The sequence below is a fragment of the Dendrobates tinctorius genome, unplaced genomic scaffold (genome assembly GCF_039654945.1).
Source record: "Dendrobates tinctorius isolate UK_male_01 unplaced genomic scaffold, ASM3965494v1 ptg000183l, whole genome shotgun sequence".
NCBI classification, from domain to species: Eukaryota; Metazoa; Chordata; class Amphibia; order Anura; family Dendrobatidae; genus Dendrobates; species Dendrobates tinctorius.
The window spans coordinates 5,925,140-5,949,025 of NW_027361850.1; the positions used below are offsets into that span (position 1 = coordinate 5,925,140).

General features: G+C 41.7%; 1 protein-coding gene across 6 annotated transcripts in view; it reads right to left on the minus strand.

The window, feature by feature from the left end:
* Positions 1–494: 494 nt before the first annotated feature.
* Positions 495–23,886, minus strand: part of LOC141055030 (coiled-coil domain-containing protein 28B-like) — a 118,023-nt gene continuing 94,631 nt past the window's right edge. For all 6 annotated transcript variants that reach the window (XM_073551964.1, XM_073551963.1, XM_073551962.1 and 3 more), the window contains 4 exons: positions 18,592–18,755; positions 17,391–17,536; positions 8,438–8,460; positions 495–894 (listed from right to left, as the gene is read on the minus strand). In XM_073551964.1, the coding sequence (XP_073408065.1) occupies positions 819–894; positions 8,438–8,460; positions 17,391–17,536; positions 18,592–18,755 (409 nt within the window). In that variant the 3' untranslated portion in view covers positions 495–818. The remainder of the gene's footprint in view (positions 895–8,437; positions 8,461–17,390; positions 17,537–18,591; positions 18,756–23,886) is intronic.

The following is a 23,886-nucleotide window of genomic DNA, read 5'->3' on the forward strand; positions in this document are numbered from 1 at the left end:
GAACCGATATAAAAAAGGTATTTATGCATGAAAGGTGCAGGGTCAAGGGGAAGCAAAAGTACTAAGAGAATCCTTATGTGACACACAATTGAATGATATGATTATATGATATCTCAAAAAAGGGGTGACAGATTCCCTTTAAGCGCAGAAGTCCTCGCTCTCCTGGTACCCTTCGGGAGAACAAAGAAAACGCAGGTGCAGGCGCCGCAAGCTGCAAAAGCAGGGAGCCTGGCAAGAGCCCTGTAACTGCGCATCTGCTCAGGACAACATCCAGACATGCCCCCCCCCCCCCCCCCCATGGACAACCCCTTTAAACTTCCTTGTGAGCATCTGATCATGGGTATAACCTATTAATTGTTGTAGCATTTTACTGTTTTCTTTTATCTTAAGTGTCTCCAACATGTTGGAAGTTGTAGTTTTACAACAGTTGGGGATTACTACTTTAAATACTCTGGATCCAGGAACTCAGCTTTAACAAATAACTGGACAACCTGTTCATTGTATATTAGGCCTTTTATTAGGAAGTGAGAAGTTCATTCCTATATTGCAAAAATTAAAACAAAGTTACCTCGTAGACTAACAAAAACCTGTTTCTTCTTCTAGTATCCTTAAAGTTGCACAATTTTCTATATTGCTTGATGCCAACTATATCTGTTGGAGCGTAAATCCATGCATTCCCTATATTGTGCTTGTACCTCCTGTAGGACAGCGGATTCTTGCCTATTTCTCCTTAGTGTTCCCGAATGGCGTCACAGAGCAGCGAGGACTTGTGGACTCTTGTATGGTGAGTCTTCATTGTCTTGTAGTGGATATCCTCCCTAGTGGATACTCTCTGCCATGTCTTCGTTAGGAGATGGCGGCGCATTCTGGTTTTCTGCCAGGTTGAGTTTTTGTCTAAGAATTAATTAAGGATGTATAAGAAAGTGATTGTGTGTGTTTGAAAAGTTTTTAAGTTTTCCTTCTCTATCAATCAATTTTCAACCCTCTTTTTTTTATTCACTCAAATGTCTATTCATCCCCCAAGTCCTGAAGGCTTCGTAATACATGCAGTATTCTGCATTGTTCTGTCATCTGATCCTATTCTTATTATACTAACTAGAGTAGTAATTATATTTGATTATACTTCATAGAATCATAGAGTTGGAAGGGACCTCCTGGGCCAGCTGGTCCAACCCCCTGTAGGATTCACTAAATCATCCCAGACAGATGTCTGTCCAGCATCTGGATGAAGACTTCCATGGAAGGAGAACTCACCACTCGTGGCAGTCTATTCCACTCATTGATCACTCTAACTGTCATAAAGTTAGATTCAGTTTATAGCAAGGGAGGAGGAACCAAGAGGGGATTTCTAGTAGGATTTTAAACCTATAACATTGCCAATCATACTACTAGAATAATCTATTTATATAATTGCCTTGTAATGTTTTAATTTCCTGTTCTGTCCAGATGTCACCGTATCCCAGAATTCCAAGCGGAGGAAGTTCACCGACCGCCATATTGGGACACTCAAGTGATGGGTTTCTCAATATGGAATTGCTGGTGGTACCAGCCTCTTGCGCGGTACCACCAGCGGGACACAGACGCACCACACAGACACACTGTATACGCCGTACTGCGGTCTGATTTACTGCGCCTGCGTGAATTCCGGGCAGCACAGTGAATCATTCGGCTGATCCCGTCGGCAGATGCGAGATGTGTCTACAGGCAGAGGAAGCCGGTCACATTGAAGGGGTTTTCCCACCAACGAAAGTTAATTTTAAAAAATTGTCTGTGTCTGACCATGCACGGAGCATACCACATCTGGGCAGGGGAGAAGGCAAAAGACAATACTGACATTACAGCAGGGGATCACAGAGGATTCATTTTGTGAGGTAAAATATTTCACTGACTATTTTTAAACAATATTTTACCTCACAAATTGAATCCTCTGCGATCTCCTGCTGTAATGTCAGAATTGTCTTTTGCTTCCTCCCCTGCCCAGGAGCTGTGGTATGTTCTGTACACTGTCAGACATAGACAATGAGGAGAAGACAGCAGATGGGGGAGAGAGAAAGCGCACAGGGGTGAGAGAGGCAGAGCACAGGGGGGATAATGCTCAAACGGGACAGCACATGAGGGGAGAACACAGCGCAGGAAGGAGAGAGACAGCAGACAAGGGGGATAGCACATGGGGTAGACAGGTCAAAGAAGAGAGCACAGGAGAAGTCAGCACATGGGGAAAGAGAGAGTGGATAGGTGGGTGAGCACATGGTGGGCAAAGATTCTCAAAGCTGCAAAGCCTACCCCCATCGTGACATTACCACCCTCCTGATGCAATAGCATCGGGCCTCCATCTAGTAGTAGGATATTAATGAGATGCCAAGTTTCTGCTGGGCATTTCTTAGCCGGTGCAATGATCTGCGCTCATGGCTGGGAATCCTCACAGGCCTTACTCTTGGGTAATGTCTAAAGCTGTCCTCACGCCTGTGATTTTGATTGCACATTTTATGATACAGGGGACAAGTAAAGCTCTCAGGAGCTAAGAGGATGGGTTTGGGAAAATTTACAAGAGCCCAAGACACTTCACTGATTAACAAATGCCCAGCTGACACTTGGTATCTACAACCCCATTTCCTAAGAGGTTGGGTATGAAATGCAAAGAGAACAAGAATGCAATGATTTGGAAATCTTTTATAACCATATCTTTGTTATGATAGAGTAGTAACTCATTTGGGAAAATGGGTACCAAACTTAAAACTGCAACTGACCCAATGTCCCATAAACTATGAATGGAGCGGAGATGTTCATGCTTGACCTCTGCTCCATTCAGACGGAGCGCTGCAAAGTGGACAGCAGTGAAATCCCCCAGTGATTAGCAAGATAGCCCTATCACTTTGCACAGCTGATAACTTGCTATCTTAGGAAAACCCCTGTATAATTGTTTTGTCGACACCTCTCAATTAGTATCAGGGTTGTGGATTGTTTTTAAATGGGTTCATCAGGATATATTTGTTATATGTATAACTCTTTTTAATAAAGAAGGAGAAGGCATATTTGTAATAAACAAACACACAAATATGGTGTCCAGTGACCTTAGCAATTTGAACATTTCAGCAGCAGTATGAACCACATTTATTTTCTTCTCTGTCTGTCTTGCTGATTCTTTTAGTATTTAGAAAGATGGATGAATTCATTTACCGGTATGTGTCAGTGTTTTTAACAGAATTAGGAAGCAAATGAAACAGTCTTCAAGTTGAACACTAGATGGCGCTATTTTCCCATTAGTTTATGTACCGTACTTAGAGGTAAGGCCTGTTTCACACTTCGGTTTTTTGTCAGTCAAAATCCGCCAAAAAGGCGGAAAGCGGATCCGTTATTAACTGATGTGAACGGATGCCACCAGATCCGTTTTTTTGACGGATCCGCCGAATGAAGAATTTTAAAGGAACCGCTGCCTGGGAAGAGGGGAGAGAGAGAGAGAGAGGAGAGAGAGAGATTTTTTTTCGTCCACCAGAAAGTATTTCAGGGTTAAATTTCCGGCTGACTTCCGATGTGCAATTGTACTATGGGCTGGATTCATGGGCATACATGCATTATATTGCACATAATGTGGTGGCATTAACCCCATTATGGGGTATTATTAGTATTCATTCAAGACCATTTTTGGCACCCTATAATAGAGTTTTGGCACACTAGGTGGCGTCAGACATACATGCATTGCCATATCAGGACATAACATGGTGGCATTTACCCCATTATAAGGGATTGCTAATATTTTAATTATTCCGTTGATCCAACACTGTTATGATATAATATTCACTGGATGCTATTTGCCTGAATGTTCTGTCTATTTTATGGCTCCGGAGATATATACATGCTGCTCTATTGGGATATAATGTTGCGGTATTGAACCCCATTATAGGGGATTGTTTATTTATATTTAATCTGGTTTTCTTTACCGTCCCAATTTTGCATCATATATTATATATCAGATGATGTTTTGAAATAGTGTGTCTAGGTATTGGCTCCAAATTGAATGCCCATTTTCCATTGCCCAATACAAAGTCATTTGGTGTATAAATATTTGTATTATTTAATTTTACATCTGTGATGATTTTCCTGGACCTGCGTGTCCTTGAGAGTCGTGAGTGGTGAATGCATCTTACACCTTTCCATTTCTTACCACTATCTGACAATGTGATTTTAATTGTGCATTAATAAAAGTTTGTATTTTTCTATGTATTGCCTTTTGATCATCCTTTTCATATGCGTTCTATGTGGTAATTGATGATAGGCCATTAAATCCTTTTTCCATATGGTTAATTTTAACCATGTGGATGCATCAGACTTGTTGGTATATGATTTATGACTTGTAGACAGGCTGAATACATGTGGGAATTCCCTAACAAACAGGCATTCCTCACATGTATTCAGCCTGTCTACAAGTCGCAAATCATGCAGATGAGACAACGAAAACTAAATCTCCGAGCACGCCAAAATACTCGGAGGACACCTGAGCATGCTCGGAAAATGAGTATACTCGTTCATCACTAGTAGTGATGTGTTCTCCTTTTCTTTTTGCTTGATATTTCTTAAAGGTGTACCCTGGTAAGGCTGGAGTCACACTTACCGTATAAAACATCGGTCCGATTTTTACGAGAATCGCTCAAATGTTCCCTGAACTTTGATCCATATGTAATCCATTTGGAATGCGAGGATGCGATTTCCTTGCATCTAGTAACAGTGTGACATCTGTATGGCATCCGTATGCAATGCGATTTTAACATGAGCTTTTACATACAGCAGTTCTCTCTATGTAAAAGCTCATGTTAAAATCGCATTGTAAAACACAACTGTAAACATCGTTTTAAAACCAAATAATCTTAGATAGATAGATTAAAAGCCGGCAAATGATCTGCTGCATACAGTATAGAATAGGATAGAATAGATATATACACGTAGAATAGGTGTGTGTGTATATATATATATATAATATCTTTATATTTCATAGAGGGATAGATAGCAGAATAGCCGATAATTCATTTTTCGGCTTCTGTAAAATCATTGCAGAAGCCGACAGGATAGGAGACATGGTTTACATACAGTAAATCCATGCAGAACAGTTACATTTATATATGTCAGTGTCAAATACTGTTAGTAGTGTGTGTGTGTGTGTGTGTGTGTGTGTGTGTGTGTGTGTGTGTGTGTGTGTGTGTGTGTGTGTGTGTGTGTGTAAAATTTGGGACCTGTATGAATTTACTAAAAGAATGTATTCACTGAAAAAACTGGTGTGGGCTCCAGCGCAATTTTCTGCGCCAGAGAGGGAAAGCCATTGACTTAGGGTAGATGTTAATAGCCTAGAAAGGGACCATGGTTATTGGCCCCTCTGGCTAAAAAAATCTACCCCCAGCCACCCCAGAAAAGGTGGCACTTAGCCTCTCTCTTCCCAATGCCCCGTGGCGGTGGCATATGGGGTAATAAGGGGTTAATGTCACTTTTGTATTGTAAGGTGACATTAAGCCTAGCTTAGTAATGGAGAGGTGTCAATAAGACACCTATCCATTAGTAATCCTAAAGTTTGTAAAGGGTTAAATAAACACACATAAGCATAAGAAAGTATTTTAATGAAATGAAAGAACACACAGTTTTGCCATCGTCATTCTTCTGCTAATCCAAACAATGCCCTCGATCTCCTGCAATAAATAAAAAATACAAAAAGCAACAATATAGCATACCTGTCCAGTGAACAGTACCACGGCATAATCCATATCTGGGGGTTAAATAGTCTACAAATGGGAGCAATGCAAATGCTACCACCTGGCTGTAAACCACAAGGAAATGACTGAGAAGCTGCCGGCGGCAGCATCAGTGATGCCAGTGCAGCCTCCCAGCCTGACCCGGGGTGAACTCTTGAGCATGGGTAAGTGACAGTTAATTTTCCCACGCCGCCGAGTTCATTGCAGGTCAGGCTGTGAGTCTGCGTAACATCAGTGACGTCAGCGCCTTTTCTGGGTTGGCAGGGGGCAGATTTTTTAGTCGGTGGGGCCAATAACCATGGTTTTAGGCTATTAATATCTGCCCTCAGTTACTGGCTTTCCCTCTCTGGTGCAGAAAATTGGGTGGGAGCCCACGCCAGGTTGTTCCGGGAATACATTCTTTTAGTAAATACATACATATATAAATCTAACTGTTCTGTATGGGTTTACTGTATGTAAACCATGTCTCCTATCCTGTCAGCTTCTGCAATGATTTTACAGAACCCGACAAATGAATTAATGGCTATTCTGCTGTCTATCTCCCTATGAAATATCTAATATATAGTTACCTAAAATTGTCCGTCATCCACTTCTGTCTGGATGTCCTCGAATCCCATAATTCACCGTGCCGACCGGAAGTACGCTGACCGCCATATTGGAATCCCCAAGTGATGGGTATTCCAATATAGCACCCGGTGGTGGTACCAGGCCCTACCGCAGTACCACCAGTGGGACACCACTGGGACACCCACGCCGGACCCCCCGCCGCCTGACTACACTCGCCGAATCCCGCCGCTGCCTGCCCACCCACCTCTGTGCAGTCACAGCTGGCAGGAAAGACGGTGGTTTGCGGCCTGTGCAGGTGATGGGGTGCGGCAGCGCCACCAGAGGGCGCTTGCACCCCATCTTCAGCACAGGCCGCAAGCCGCAGTCTTTCCTGCCGGCTGTGACTGCATGGAGGTGGGTGGGCAGGCAGCGGCGGGACACACACCCCACACACACACTTCCCTCCCGATGTGATAGCATCAGGCCCACCTCTAAAATGTGTGTGTGTGTGTATGTATATATATATGCACATATATATATATATATATATGTCACTGACACATATATATATATATATATATATATATATATATATACACACACACACATATACACACACACACATACACACACACCTATACTATTTGTATATTTGTATTCTATCTTTTAATTGCCAGCATTTCAAAGGACACCGGTGCGTATTTCTCGCAAGTCACACTGATGGTCCGTGTGGTGTTCGAGTTTTTCTTGCACTCAGACTTGCATTGGCGAATATCGGATGATACACGGTGCGAATCGTAGCATGCTGCGATTTCACTCGCACGTATAATACGGCCAAGAAAAAATACGGTGACGGGAGCTGCGCCATAGATTAACATTAGTCCGAGTGCTATGCGATTTTTTTTCTCACATAGCACTCGTCCGTATTCCTCTCTAGTGTGACTCCAGCCTAAGTAAAATTATTTTATATTCATTATATTCCTTTGTAAGATGCTTTTTGAATTTTTTAAGGGGGTATTTACCCATTGATCTGCCTACTAGCAGCTGTCAGTATTTTTTGACTACGAGATAAGTGTCATGAAGCTGCATTTTTTATACCCTTGCTTGACTCCGAGATAAGATTTCATTGTTGGGATATACAAGATAAGTTTACAGCACTATAGCACTTTTTTGAAAGTATTGTTTTTCGGTATTATAGGTGTGTGTGTTTTTCTTTTTTTTGTCCTTTTTTGTATGCGTAGGGTGGTCTAGGGCGTTATTAGGGACGCCGACGTTGAGTGGGGGGGGGGCGCCATGTCGTCTACAACTAGGGTGCCAACCTCCACAGTCAGGAAGGGCTGTACTAGGGTATATTAGGGCATGATAGCCTATGGCCCTTCTGATATATATATTCATATGCTTAAAACGGATAATATTGCTGTGCTGCTCCTTTGATTTCAGACCCCCTGGTATCTAGTGATTTCACATCTGTGTGTCTTTTTTAATCATTGAATTAAAAGTTATATTTTAGGGGTTTCTTCCTCTGTGCTTTCTGGTATACTATTTAATCTTTGAACCCCAGATTATTCTTTTTTGAGATCTATATTCTAATAAGTAAAACTATGGCATCTAATATATAATTACCTTGTAATGTCTTCACATCCTGTTCCGTCCAGATGTGTCCGAATCCCAGAACTCCAAGCAGTGGAAGTTCACCGACCATCACATTGGGACACTCAAGTGATGGGTGTCTCTCTCAATATGGAAACTGCTGGTGGTACCAGCCTCTTGCGCGGTACTACCAGCGGAACACCATCACACCACACACACACACAAACACACACTGTATATGCTGTACGCAACACACACACACACTGTATACGCCATACGCAGCCTCTTGCATGGTACCACCAGCGGAACACCGTCGCAAACATGCCGCCACCGGGATCAGCCTAATGATTCACTGACCGCCGCCATCAAACGAGAGAACACATGAGGGAATAAGACAGCACAGTGGTGGAGAGAGAGCAGACAAGGGGGAGAGCACATGGGGTACACAGGTCAAAGAAGAGATGACATGAGAGAAGACAGTATCCATCTAGTATCCTTATAAATGCCTTATCCAAGGCTTACCCAGTGACTATTACCTCTTACACAGGTGTTACTGAAAAGGATACATGGAATTACTCAGTTCTTCCAGCTGAAATATAAGATGTTCAGTGTGTTTAGTCACTTGAATTTCAGATAGAACACAAATAAAATGAACATAATCATTACAACAATACCATAACATGTATTTCCTATATAGTAAATGAAAAAAACAATCCTCCTGTGAAACAGTCTGTGATGGAGAGTCAGATGTTGCACATATCATGTAAGGGTGGGTTCTTACTGGGATTGTAGTGTAGGCAGTATATGTCTTGGTGTATATGATAAATCTGTCCAGAGGCTCCCATTTTCCCGATTGAGGTCTAAAGAGTGTTCTTTTAACTTTCTTTAGGCCAGTATACATTGGTATGTTTTTTTTACTTTGTCGAAAAGTAACAACTTTATTATATACAAAAATCATGCCCCACACATTATACTGGGTTCGTTTTTTTTAAACATGGGATCTATGAACAACATATAACACTGTATGCCAATAGAGTAGAATCAGTTTACAGCATTGGTTGGAGATATATGTTGGGAAATTCTTTCAACATATAACTAGGACCTATTGTCCAATAACAACATGAATTGGCAGGGAGTGCCCCTGAGGATTAACAGAGAGCATGGTCACTGAAGCCTGACAGATTGTTACTACTGTATATAGTGAATTCCAATTTTATAAAATTGATATATAGTGATAGGTAGGTGCATAAAACCCCTAGAACATATATGAAACTGACATGTTACTTTTTCAGTGGAGAGCACATAAAATTCTATTCATTTTTTCTAGCGATTCTTTTACTTTTTATTGTGATTCCTTGATTAGATAGATATAAAAAAATGGAACAGCACAATGCTAATAAGTGGGTGCACAAGCCTCCTCAACAAAGCATCCAATACTTGCCCCAATCCAGTCTGAGGAAAAAATGAAGGCAGCACTCCACATGGTGTGGGTTTGAAATAAACCACATTTTTTCATCTAAGTCTATGGAGTGCTGCCTTCATTTTTTCCTCTGTCTAGATAGATAGATACTGTAGATAGCTGGATGGATGGATAGATTACGTGATCAAGGTGTATATTATTGATAAACTGATGATATTTCAATAATGTCTGATTGTTCCTGGGTGACTGTAAAAGTATACAGCTACTATGATTGGTTAGTAAGAAACACGGCTTGCTTTTAAAAGATGGATTTATTCTGATCATGAATGTTAGAGTTGGAAGGGACCTACAGGGTCATCATGTCCAACCTCTGTTTTATAGACTTCCAATGAAGGAGAACATTATGGACATAATGAAAAATAAGAAGTGCTCATAAATAATGCAGGGAAATGCTAGGAGTTGAGAAGTAGTTGATTGGAATCAATATTTGGCACCATTTCCACTGGAGCCAGTGTCCCATCAACAATGTGGCTCAGACATACACATTTTGTGGTTTATCTCAGTAAACCACTGATACATCAGAGAAATTGCAGAGATTTTCAACTGTCAGGAAATAGTGCAGCATTGAAATAAAAGGAATTTTACAATGGATTTTATCATAAAAAGGGAAACTGTCAGCAGATCGTTATGTAATCTGATAGCAGCATGATGTAGCGGTAGAGAGCCTGATTTCAGCAATGTAGCATTTACTGGACTGCTTAGTGTGGTATGGACAGAATCCATATTTTCTCTTGTTCAGATATAGCAGTGATCAGAAAACTGAACTGTGTCCAACCTCGCCCACACCCTGATTGCCAGTTTCTGGAGTACACTATGCATTGTCATCAACCGGCCAATCAGTGGTAGTGGTGGGGTTACACAGATTATCTGGACTAACTGGCATGTGACACCTAGTCCAGCAGTGATAATCTCTTGCTGTTAAAAGATGGATTTTTGGTACTCAACGTAAAATCTTTCTTGGAGCCTTCATTGGGGAACACAGGTAACCATGGGTGTGTGCTGCTGTCACTAGAAGGCTGACACTAGGCAAAAGAGTAAGCTCCTTCTCAGCAGTTAGCTCTTCAGTAAGTGAAAAAGCAGTAGGAGAAGAAACTATTAATAGGCCCAACATAGGCATAATTCAGGGAGGATGCTGTGTTCTCCAATGAAGGCTCCAAGAAAGAGATTCTATGGTGAGCACCAAAAATCCATCTTTCTCTATCGCTTCATTGGGGGACACAGGTAACCATTGGAATTGTCCCAAAGCAGTCCTAAGGGGGGGGGGGAGTAAATCTCAAAAACTCAGGTTGGGAGTCTAGCAACCACCGTCAGCAAAACATTTCTTCATAAGCTTGCATTCACCGAAGCATAGGTATGAATTTGGTAAAACCTTGCAAAAGTGTTAAGGGAAGACGAGGTAGCTGCCTTGCACACCTGAGATGCAGAGGCCTTGTGACGAATGGCCCAGAAAGCCCCCACCGCCCAGGTGGAGTGAGCCCTTATCCCCGAAGGGGGAGTTCTGGCCTTAACCTGATATGACTCCAAGATAGCCGAACGAATCCAGAGAGCGATGGTAGATGTAGAGGCTGGGAGACCCTTACGCTGACCCTCCGGAATGACAGAGTCAGAGCGCCGAAAGGGAGCTGTCCTACAAAGGTAATAATGAAGAGCTCTGACCAGATCCAGCTTGTGGAGAGACATTTCCAGGGGATGAACTGGAGAAGGGCAATGGGAAGGTAGAACGATATCCTCATTGATGTAGAATGAGGAAACTACCTTCGGAAGAAATGAAGGAACTTGTCTGAGAACGATCTTGTCCTGGTGGATAACAAGAAAAAGAGAGCGAAAGGAAAGCGCCACTAATTCTGAAGTTCGTCTGATAGATGTGATGGCCACCAAGAAAGCAACCTTCCAGGAGAGAAAGAAAGCTGTAATGTCCTGGATGGGGTATTGGTACTGACACATTATCTTTGCTGTATATGGATGGACGCTTATTAATGGTATTTGTAATGACTTCCATCGCAGCACACCAGTGCAGAATGGTCTAATAGGAGGTGATATACACTAATAAAGGGAACACATAAACAACATAATGTAACTGCAGGTTAATCATACTTCTTATGCATGGCAATGCTAGGCCTCATGTGGCTGAAGCGTGTCAGCAGTTCCTTCATGATGAAGGTCTTGAAGTTATGGACTGGCCTGCCTGTTCCCCAGACCTGAATCCAATCGAGCACATCTGAGACATCATGTCTCGCTCCATCCACCAACACCAAGTTGCACCACAGATTGTCCACAGACTAATGCTTTAATCCAGGTCTGGAAGGAGATCCTCAGGAGGAGAACATCCTCCACCTCATCAGGACCATGCCCAGGTGTTGTATTGAGGTCATACAGGCACGTGGAGACCACACACACTACTGAGCATCATTTCCTTGTCTTGAGGCATTTCCACTGAAGTTGGGTCAGCCCATAATTTGATTTTCCAGTTTGATTTTCAGTACCATTCCAAATCCAGGCCTCTATGGGATATTAATTTTGATTTGCATTGATCATTTTTATGTTTTATTGTTCTCAACACATTCCACTATGTAATGAATATAAATTTGCAACTGGAATATTTGATTCAGTGATATCTAGGATGTGCTATTTTACTACTTTATGGCATATAGCTTCCCTTGGCCAAACTTTTCTCCCATTTTTATTTTTTTCCTTGAATTGTGGGTGGTTTACTACACTTATTGCTAGTGTGTTAGGGTTGCTATATCACATGTTTAATCATTCTGTAATATCTGATTATCTCTCAATATCCAACTCTACCTCATAGCTGATGAAGTTTTCAGGCCAAGATTTTTTGTCTTACATACATATTGTTTTCTATTTTTTACCAATATTGTCCTCTTTGACCCCCCCCTTCCCTTGAGGAAGCTTACGTGAAACACGAGTTGGGGTGCCCCCTTTATTTACTAACCAGCAAAGCTAAACAGACAGCTGCAGTCTGACATTTATACCCTAGGAATGAACCATGGATATTGGCCCCCTCACAGACTGAAAACAACAGCCCTCAGCCACCCCAGAAATGGCTCATCCATTAGATGCACCAATTCTGGTGCTTAGTCTCTGATCTTCCCACTTGCCCTGGTGCGGTGGCAAGTGGGGTAATAGTTGTGGGGTTGATATCAGCTGGCCACTGACATCAAGCCCACGGGTTAGTAAAGGAGAAACATCTATAAGACATCCCCATTGGTAACCCCATAGTCAAATCTAATAAAGGCACAGGCAAGGTAGAGTCCTTTACTTGAAATAAACACACAGAGTCCTTCATTTGAAATAAAAACTTCCCGGCTCTCTTTTATACATTTATTCCACAAACACAAAAATAAAAAAGCAAAGTTATACTCACCTTTCCGTCACTAATCCATCAATATCCATGTCCCACAATGATCCAGGTGGTTTGGTGAGTAGTCACATCAGTGATGCGACCACTCTCCACACATTGAGTTGAGCACTGCCTAAGACTGGCGGTAACCTTAATGATGTCACCGCCGGTCACATGCAGTCTCACAACTATTACCCCACTTGCCACCGCACCAGAGCAAGTGGGAAGAATTGAGGCTAAGCGCTAAAATTGGCAGATCTAATTGATGCGCCATTTCTGTAGTGGCTAAGGGCTGATGTTCTTAGTCTGGTAAGCGACCAATATCCATGGGCCCTTCCTAGGCTATTAATATCAGTCTGCAGCTGTCTGTTTGGCCTTTGCTGGTTAGCAAATATTGGGGGAGCCCATGCCATTTTCTTGCGGGGGTCTCTCCTATAATAATCAGTAAACGCTAAGCAAACAGCTGAGAGCTGATATTAATAGCTGTCAGAGTCAGAGATTAACAGCGGCATTTACATGTTAACAGTCACGGGTGGATCACAATTCTACCTGCGGCTGTTAGGGGCACATGTCAGCTGATTAAATCACTGCGGCATTTCAGAATTAAACATACAAGTTTGGTTTATCCTAAGTATAGACCATCAATTTTAAAGGGATTGTCCCCTTTACCATTATTTTAACCAATGTGTTGGAGACAAGATTTTTTGACACTTACCAATGTGTAACTAATATAGGTTCTCATCCTGCTTGTTATTGCAGCTTTCCTTACACACTGCCTGTTCTCAAAATTCCAGTTGATGAAGGAACATGTGATCAGTCCTCCTCCTACTAAAAAACATTGCACTTGGAAAATCTGTTTTGCATTGGTGGATTCTGATGAACTGCTTTGGTCACATGCTTCTCCATCAACTGGAATTTTGCATATAGGAAATCCTATAATACTAATGTATTAGTGACACAAAATCATGTTCACAACAGACTTATTAACCCCTTTGTGACATTGGATGTACTATTCCGTCCATGTGCCCTGGGACTTAATTCTCATGGATGGAATAGTACGTCATACGCGATCAGCTGCGCTCACGGGGGGGGAGCGCAACTGATCGCGGCCAGGTGTCAGCTGATTCTCACAGCTGACACCTGGCACTAAGTGCCAGGAGCGATCACGGACCGCTCCCGGCATTTTAACCCCCGATACACTGCGATCAAACATGATCGCAGCGTTCCGGACCCGGCAGCCCCTCTGGCTTTGGATCGGAGACCCCCGCGGCATGATCGGGGTCCCGATCGCTGCCATGAAGATTCGATGTCGTCATGACGACATCTGGGTCTCCAGAGCTGATGGACTTCCTCTCATGCGCAGTGCATGTCAGGAAGTGTCTCAGGTTATTGCACAGAAGCTGCAGCGCTGACAGCTTCTATAGCACGCAGATCTGTATGCTATAGAAGAGATCAGCCTGCAAAAAATGAGTGTCCCATAGTGGGACTAAGTGTAAAACTAAGAATGAATATAAAATACTAAAACTATAAAACTGTCCCGCTAGTTAACTCCTTTAGTGAGTAACATGAAAAAAAAGGCAAGAAAACAATGCTTTATCATCATACCGCCGAACAAAAAGTGGAATAACGCGATCAAAGAGACGGATATAAATAAACGTGGTACCGATGAAAACGTCATCTTGTCCCGCAAAAAAACAAGCCGCCATACTGCTCCATCACCGGAAAAATAAAAAAGTAATAGCTCTCAGAATAAAGCGATGCAAAAATAATTATTTTTTCTATAAAATAGTTTATATTGTATAAAAGCACCAAACATAAAAAAAGATATAAATGAGGTATCGCTGTCATCGTACTGACCCGAAGAATAAAACTGCTTTATTAATTTTACCACAAGCGGAACGGTATAAACGCCCCCCCCCCAAAAGAAATTAATGAATTGCTGTTTTTTGTTCATTCTGCCTCCCAAAAATTGGAATAAAAAGCAATAAAAAAGTAATGTGCCCGAAAATGGTACCAATTAAAACATCCCGCAAAAAATAAGACCTCACATGACTCAGTGGGCCAAAATATGAAAAAATTATAGCTCTCAAAATGTGGTGATGCAAAAATTATTTTTTGCAATAAAAAGCGTCTTTTGGAGTGTGACAGCTGCCAAACATAAAAACCCGCTATAAAACCCCACTATAAATAGTAAATAAAACTCCCCTTTATCACCCCCTTACTTAGGGAAAAATAATAAAATTAAAAAAAATGTATTTATTTCCATTTTTCCCATTAGGGTTAGAGTTGGGTCTAAAGTTAGGGTTGGGGCTAAAGTTAATGTTAGGGTTGGGGCGGCTGGGATTAGGGTAAGAGGTGAGTTAGGTTTGTGGTTAGGGTTATGGTTAGGTTTGGGATTAGGGTTAGGGGTGTGTTGGGGTTAGGGCTGGAGTTAGAATTGGGGGGTTTCCGCTGTTTAGGCACATCAGGGGCTCTCCAACTATGACATGCATCTGATCTCAATACCAGCCAATTCTGCGTTGAAAAAGTCAAACGGTGAATAGGATTTTGCTCCTTCCTTTCCGAGCTCTGCCATGCACCCAAACAGTGGTTTACCGCACATATGGGGTGTCAGCATACTCAGGACAAATTGCACAACAACTTTTGGGGTCCAATTTCTCCTGTTACCCTTGAAAAATAAAAACGGGGAGCGAAAAGTTCATTTTTGTGAAAAAAATAAGATTTTTTATTTTTACGGCTCTACATTATAAACTTCTGCGAAGCATGTGGGGGTTCAAAGTGCTCACCACATATCTAGATAAGTTCCTTAGGGGGTCTACTTTCCAAAATGGTGTCACTTGTGGGGGGTTTCCACTGTTTAGGCACATCAGGGGCTCTCCAAGTGCGACATCACGTCCGATCTCAATTCCAGCCAATTTTGCATTGGAAAGTCAAACGGCGCTCCTTCCCTTCCGAGCTCTGCCATGCGCCCAAACAGTGGTTTACCTGCATACAGTATATGGGGTATCTGTGTACTCAGGATAAATTGTACAACAACTTTTGCAGTACAATTTCTCCTGTTACCCTTGGTAAAATAAAACAAATTGGATCTGAAGTGCATTTTTTGTGAAAAAAAGTTAAATGTTCATTTTTTAAAAAACATTCCAAAAATTCCTGTGAAGCACCTGAAGGGTTAATAAACTTCTTGAATGTGGTGCACCTTCAAGGGTGCAGTTTTTAGAATGGTGCCACTTTTGGGTATTTTCTATCATATAGACCCCTCAATGTGACTTCAAATGTGATGTGGTCCCTAAAAAAATAGTTTTGTTCATTTTGTTGTAAAAATGAATAATCGCTGGTCAACTTTTAACCCTTATAACTTCCTAACAACAAAAAAAATGTTGTTTCCAAAATTGTGCTGATGTAAAGTAAACATGTGGGAAATGTTATTTATTAGCTATTTTTGTGTGCCATATCTCTGTTTTAAGAGCATGAAAATTCAAAGTTGTAAAATTGCGAAATTTTCGCCAAATTTCTGTTTTTTTCATAAATAAACGGAAGCTATATCAAAGAAATTTTACCACTATCACGAAGTACAATATGTCACGAGAAAACAATGTCAGAATCACCAGAATCCATGGAAGTGTTCCAGAGTTATTACCTCATAAAGGGACAGTGGTCAGAATTGTAAAAATTGGCCCGGTCATTAACGTGCAAACCACCCTTTGGGGTAAAAGGGATTAAAAAATAGTGGCCAGTCCCTTTAAATCCCAGTTAACATCTTTAGGTTTGACTTGCCAGGTTAATGACGTTTTGCATTTTTTCTTTTTTTTATGTACAGAAAAGTATAGTTGAGCACAAATAAAGATATTGCATAATTTTTTAATGGAAAACGTTGTTTTTAACAAACTTTGGATTTTTTTTCACCACTTAAAAAAGAACCTAAACATGTTTGGTGTCTATGAACTCGTAATGACCTGGAAAATCATAATGGCAGGTCAGTTTCAGCATTTAATGAACATGGTAAAAAAAAACCTGTGGAATTGCACTCTTTTTTTTTTTTGCAATTTCACTGTACTTGATATTTTTTTCCGATTTTCCAGTACATGATATATTAAAACCATTGGTGTTGTTCAAAAGTACAATTTGTCCCGCAAGAAACAAGCCCTCACATGACCATATTGAACCGAAAAATAAAAAAAAGTTATGGCTCTGGGAATAAGGGGAGCAAAAAACGAAAACGCAAAAACGAAAATACATCTGGTTGTTAAGGGGTTAAAGTGTAAAACAGTACTCATCGTTATGTCTATAACGTATATTTTTTAAATGCCTTTGGTGATTTAAAAAAAAAAAATGTATAAATGTATGCTCTTTTATACACCTTCTGCACCCCCTCCACGCCCACAAAGTTGGCACTAAAATCCAGAAGGTTGTGTCTATGTAAACCAGTAAAAACTAAATGAAAAAAGGATACTGTTCAAAAGAAAAACATAAAGCACATACAGACATATTGCATACATTAAACTTATGCATCGAAATATAGACAGGCATAGGTTGAAGTTTAGCTCATGTTTGCTTACATGCCTACGTGTACATCCAACCCATACATCATATGTTTGCAGATGTACACATGTGAACCTAGTGTTAAACATAGATCAGATTGTTTCTTTGATATACAGTTTCTATTCGATTTCAGTCTTACATTATTTAGCAATTGCTCCAGGTTTCTCTCTGCGTGGGTCTCATCTTTTATTTCCTCTGCACACACATCCAGACTGAAGTGAAGACGTGCTAACTTTTCTTGCATCTCTCTCACCCTTTCCAGCTGCTCGAAAGAGCATACTCGTCCTACAGAAAACAGGTAACAAGGAAAAGGCTTATTACAATAAAGCACAGACTGGATAGATTTTCTCTCCATCTTGATGAGGGACCTGGTGGAGTCAGACACCCGATTCATTGAGTGGCAAATGCCTCTTAATGAATTTGGATCGTCTGACTAGTGTCTAGCACCTCCGTGTGTCACATCAGAAATCTTACTCCAGTCTCTGACTGAAGAAAGATTTTTGGTGTAGGGAATGTCGCAACTGTGAAAAAGCCAAAAATGGCAACTTTTTTGTGCCACTATATGTTTTACAAAAAATTTGTGACTTTTTAAACCAATTTGCACCATAATTCTGACAAAATTTATTTGATGAATCAACAAGTTTTCCTTCTTATTTTATTCCCACTGAACAAACAGGTTTTTTTTAAAAAAAAAAAAATTCATCATACTAGTGCCCAGTTTTTTCTCCTATTTTATTCCCACTGATCCTGTGAACATACAATTTTTTAAAATCCGCTATACTGTCCATTTTATTTAGTCCTATTTATTTAGTCTTTACAAAGGGGCGAGGTTCATTGGGTAATAATGCTGAGCAGTCTAAAGTCGAGCCCCAGAGTATCCTGTGAATCCTGCCCCTTTTGCAAAGACCATAAAAATAGCACTAAGTAAAAATTCCAAAATCTCTGGAACCGTATGGCAATTAAAAAAAAAACAACAACACTAGGAAATATAATTAGAACAAAAACTGGGCACTTCTGACTTGGTGCCAGGTTGTCCTTACGTACATTGGGTAGAGACTTTGGGAGCCCTATGCTATGCCTGGCATACAGCTCAAAGAGAACTTGGAGTGAACATATTCAATCAGAATATTCGAGAGTGTTCGCTACAGCTTTTTGGCTGAGAGCATCTGGCTAACATACGTAACTGTCCTCCTCTCTTCACGCTTTTGTCTTCCTTTAAAAGAAGGGAAATATATACTGTACATCCCCACAATATCATATGCACTTTTGCTTAACACTAGTTATAGTTCAACCTAATTGTTTTTCCCCTTTTAGACCATTGCTTCCTCTATCTCAACTACCGAATGCTTGAAGTTTTCCAGAGTGGAAGTCATTGAGAAGACTCAAGAGGCCTCCTTCCATTTCACACACATGAGAAACATCAGTTAGGAAGGAGTGCTGAAGACTAGGCCCTGGAGTCGCCACTTCACTGGGAGCAGATGGACGAACGCGCTCCTTAATACTCCTGAAAAACATAAGAAGTGAGATCTTTTACTAATATCACTCACTAAATGTCTTGCAATTAAATTTATTTAGAACCTATATACAGTGGGGAAAAAAAGTATTTAGTCAGCCACCAATTGTGCAAGTTATCCCACTTAAAAAGATGAGAGAGGCCAGTAATTTACATCATAGGTAGACCACAACTATGAGAGTCAAAATGAGAGAACAAATCCAGAAGATCACCTTGTCTGATTTGGCAACATTTATTTTGCAAATTATGGTGGAAAATAAGTATTTGGTCACCTAAAAACATGCAAGATTTCTGGCTCTCACAGACTTGTAACTTCTTCTTTAAGAGGCACCTCTGTCCGCCACTCATTACCTGTAGTAATGGCACCTGTTTGAACTTGTTATCAGCCTGTCCACAACCTCAGACAGTCACACTCCAAACTCTTCTATGGTGAAGACCAAAGAGCTGTTGAAGGACACCAAAAACAAAATTGTAGCCCTGCACTAGGCTGGGAAGACTGAATCTGCAATAGGCAAGCGGCTTGGTGTGATGTGATGTGGGAGCAATAATAAGAACATGGAAGACATACAAGATCACTGATAATCTCCCTCGATCTGGGGCTCCAGGCAAGATCTCACCCTGTGGGGTCAAAAGGATCACAAGAACTGTGATCAAAAATCCCAGGACCACACAGGGGGACCTAGTGAATGACCTTCATAGAGCTGGGACCACTGTAACAAAGGCTACAATCAGTAACACACTGCACCGCCAGGGACTCAGATCCTGCAGTGCCAGACATGTCCCCCTGCTTTAGCCAATACATGTCCAGGCCCTTCTGAAGTTTGCTAGAGAGCATTTGGATTATCCAAAAGAGTATTGGGAGAATGTCATATAGTCTGATGAAACCAAAGTAGAACTGTTTGGTAGAAACAAAACTTGTCGTGTTTGGAGGAGACAGAATGCTGAGTTGCATCCAAAGAACATCATACCTACTGTGAAGCATGAAGGTGGCAACATCATGCTTTAGGGCTGTTTCTCTGCAAAAGGGACCAGGACAACTGATTCGTATACATGGAAGAACGAATGGGGCCATGTATCGTGAGATTTTGAGTGCAAACCTCCTTCCATCATCAAGGGAATTGAAGATGAAATGTGGATGGGTCTTCAGTATGATAATGATCCCAAGCACACCACCAGGGCAATGAAGGAGTGGCTTCGTAAGAAGCATATGAAGGTCCTGGAGTGGCCTAGAGAGTCTCCAGATCTTATCCCCATAGAAAACCTTTGGAGGGATTTGAAAGACAGTGTTGCCCAGCGACAGGCCCAAAACATCACTGCTCTAGAGGAGATCTGCATGGACGAATGGGCCAACATACCACCAACATTGTGTGCCAACCTTGTGAAGACTTACAGAAAACATTTGACCTCTGTCATTGCCAACAAAGGATATATAATAAAATATTCAGAGGAACTTTTGTTAATGACCAAAATACTTATTTTCCACCATTATTTGCAAAATAAATGTTGGCAAATCAGACAAGGTGATTTTCTCGATTTGTTTTCTGATTTTGACTCAGATAGTTGTGGTCTACCTATGATGTCAGTTACAGGCCTCTCATCTTTTTAAGTGGGAGAACTTACACAATTGATGGCTGACTAAATACTTTTTTCCCCACTGTATACGGCAATCTAGAGTACAATACACGTGGATAAGGGATGGACAGGGCCAGCGTTTGGGACAGGCAGACCAGGCAGATGCCTGGGGCCCCAACCCACAAAGGGGGCCCCCGAATTTGCAGCCCCTTTGTGAAGTGCACAGAGGCTGTACAGCAGTGAATAACACTGTGCATCCTATATAGTCCCGGAACATCTCTCTCAAACCCCCCTCCAGCCCCCAACTCTCCCTCTTTCTCCCTGCATTCAGGTTACAAGTTAAGAGTGAGGGGGAAGGACCGATTACAGCATAACAGCGGTCAGTCAGAGCCAGCCAGGAAGATGCCTGCAGCCCTGTGTGTAAGGATTCCGGGCTTTTCTTGTGCCTGTTCGCCCTGATCCAAGATAGAGTCTTGGATCTCGCCCTGTCAAGGAACTTCCTGTCTGTCCTGATTATTTAAGTCCGGGTCATGTGTTCTCCTGTGCCTGAGTATTTTTTTTGCTGTCTTGCTCCTTCCCATCTGCTAGTGGACTCCCTGCTGCGGCTGCTGCTCGTTACTCAGTGCTCTTTCTCTCTACATTCTGCTGCCTACTGCCCTGCTGTGCTCAACTACTGTCTGGACTTCTGGAAAATAGGAGATTGACGGCACTCCAGGAATAAAGGAAAAAATATATATTTTACTGTGGCAAATTAAACCATATTAAAATCAAGTTGCCTGATGCGTTTCGAGTGCCTAGTGTGCACACCAGGCACTCGAAAAGCGTCAGGCAACTTGATTTTAATATGGCTTAATTTGCCACAATAAAGTATATATTTTTTTCTTTATTTCTGGAGTGCTGTCAATCTCCTTTTTTCCTGATTCAGCTATGCTAACTAGCTTGGACATGCACCCTCCACATGTGAACTGGCTCGTCTAATTTGGATTTATCTCATGGCAGCTCCAAGTCCTCCCTCCATGCACCTGTCTGGACTCTTGGTGTAGATCTGATCACCCTTGTTGCTGCTGTGGCCATTAAGGAATCCTGACTTTTGCCATCTCCTCTGGGTCAATGTCTGTTGGAGCTGCGTTGCTGGACTTGTGCGGGACTTTCAGCCCTATAGGTACATATAGTGACCTTCTAGTGTTTTGCCTCTCCTGTGTTATGCTGGACTTCTACGTTTGAGTACCGTGTGCTTTTCACCCTTATGTTTGCTGGACTTACGCACCCTAGTGCTGTGTGCATGCTGATTTACTATATCGTGGGACTGCCTCATTAATATCGTATATTTGCTTACATATCTGCTGCTGGACTCCTACGTTCTGTGCCCTGTGCGCACTTGAGTATTAGTACAGTTGGACTGGTTATTATTAGCGGTCTTAGCCCGCTCTTCAGTCACTTAGGACATTTCCATAGTGTGCTGAGTTTTCGTTACAATTGCAGAAAGTGTACTGACAGTTTTGCCCTACTTATATAATTTCCATATTGTGCTGAGTTTTCGTTACAATTGCAGAAAGTGTACTGACCGTTTTGCCCTACTTATATAATTTCCATATTGTGCTGAGTTTTCGTTACAATTGCAGAAAGTGTACTGCTAGTTCTGCTTTACCTGCATTATTCCATATTGTGCTGTGTTTCTGTTACTGTTGCAGGAAGTACTCTGTTTAGTTTTGTCATTCTTGTGAAATATACTTATTTACATCAACTTTGGTCTCTCTCATATTGTCTCTCGCAATCAGATTCCATAGTGCCCATGTAATTATTACAGTGTGTCTGTGTCATCTCCTCCTGAGTCCTCATTATAGCTGCTCCTAGCACTGTCCTCGGAATGGATCTGTACAAGTGAAGCCGCAGAACCTGGTAAGTATACATGTATATGTGTATCTGTGTGTGTACATATGCAGTATACAATGTGTGTCTGTATATGTGTATATAGTATGTGTGTGCATATATACAGTATATAGTATGATTGTGTATATCTGTGGTGCGTGTGTGTGTATATATATATGAACTGCTTGGACCATTGCATTTTAATGGATTTATGAATAAAAAGAAAATTTTTTAACAGCATCCTGGATTGCTCACGTTATTGCTGGACTTTGCTTTGTCGTTGTTCATATATAAAATATATAAACTGTATATGTATGAGAGCATACTGTATATACACTGAATGTGTGTATATACTTTATATATGTGCTTGTACACACTGTATGTGTCTGTATACTGTATATACAGTATATAGTGTATGTTTCTATATTTATAAAGTATATATAATGTGTGTACATGTATAATGTGTATATGTGCTGCATATATAGTTCTGTAATTGTGGCGTCGCCATAACAGGCATCAGTAATTTATCGTATTTTGCGGATTGTAAAACGCTCTGGATTATAAAATGCACCCCAAATTTTGATGAGAAAAATAGGAAAAAAAACTTTTTGTAATAAAATGATGGTGCTTTTTATAATCCATGCGTCTTACTGCTTACCAGGGGTGGTGGCTGCGGTGAAGTGGGGTCCCATGGTCGCTGCTGGAGGAGGCAGGAGTGGAGCATTGCTGCAGGCCGCGATGAGTGGGTGTTCAGTGCTGCAGGGGCTCTGCAAACATTTTGTGAAAGGCCAGAACCCCCGCAGTTTATTTATTTTTACTCATTTACATAGCGCTATTAATTCCACAGCACTTTGCAGACTTTAGTGGCACTGTCCCCAATGGGGCTCACTATCTAAATTCCCTATCAGTAGGTCTTCTGAATGTGGGAGGAAAACAGAGAACTTGGAGGAAACCCACGCAAACATGGGGATAACATACAAACTCCTTGCAGATGTTGTCTTTGGTGGGATTTGAACCCAGAACCCCAGCGCAACAAGTCTGCAGTGCTAACCACTGAGCCACCGTGCCGCCCTAGTTGCATGGTTTCCTATTCGGTGAACTCCTGGGAAAATGGCTGCCGGAGGTGGCGCATGTGCAGATGGAGATCTCGGCACCAAGATCTCGGGAGATGAGAACTCAGCACTGAGATCTCCATCTGCGCATGCACTACCCCCGGCAGCCATTTTCCGGGCGTCCACCCCATAGGAAACCATGCAACTACGGGGACTCTGGCCTTTCACAAAATGTCGGCAGAGCCCACGCAGCTCCATACACCCGCTGCGCCGAACACCTACAGCGGCGCGCCACACTTGCGATTACCCCTTCATCCCAGCCTGCGGCCTGCAGAGACCCTGGGACCCTGCTCCGCCATGGCCGGTAAGGTATATCTGCATTATAAGACTCACTCCCATTTTACCCCAAAATTTTTGGGGAAAAAAGTGCATCTTATAATACGAAAAATATGGTATGTCTAATGCCTGTGTCTTACATTAGGGCCTGTTCACACTGTGTTTCTTTACTGTTGCATTCTGCCTGAATTCCCTATAGAGCCATAGATTGCAATGACAGGAATGGAGTTCACATGAATCCCACATGTGATGTTTTTTTTTCTGAATGTCTCAGTGTGTTCCAACAGCCACAG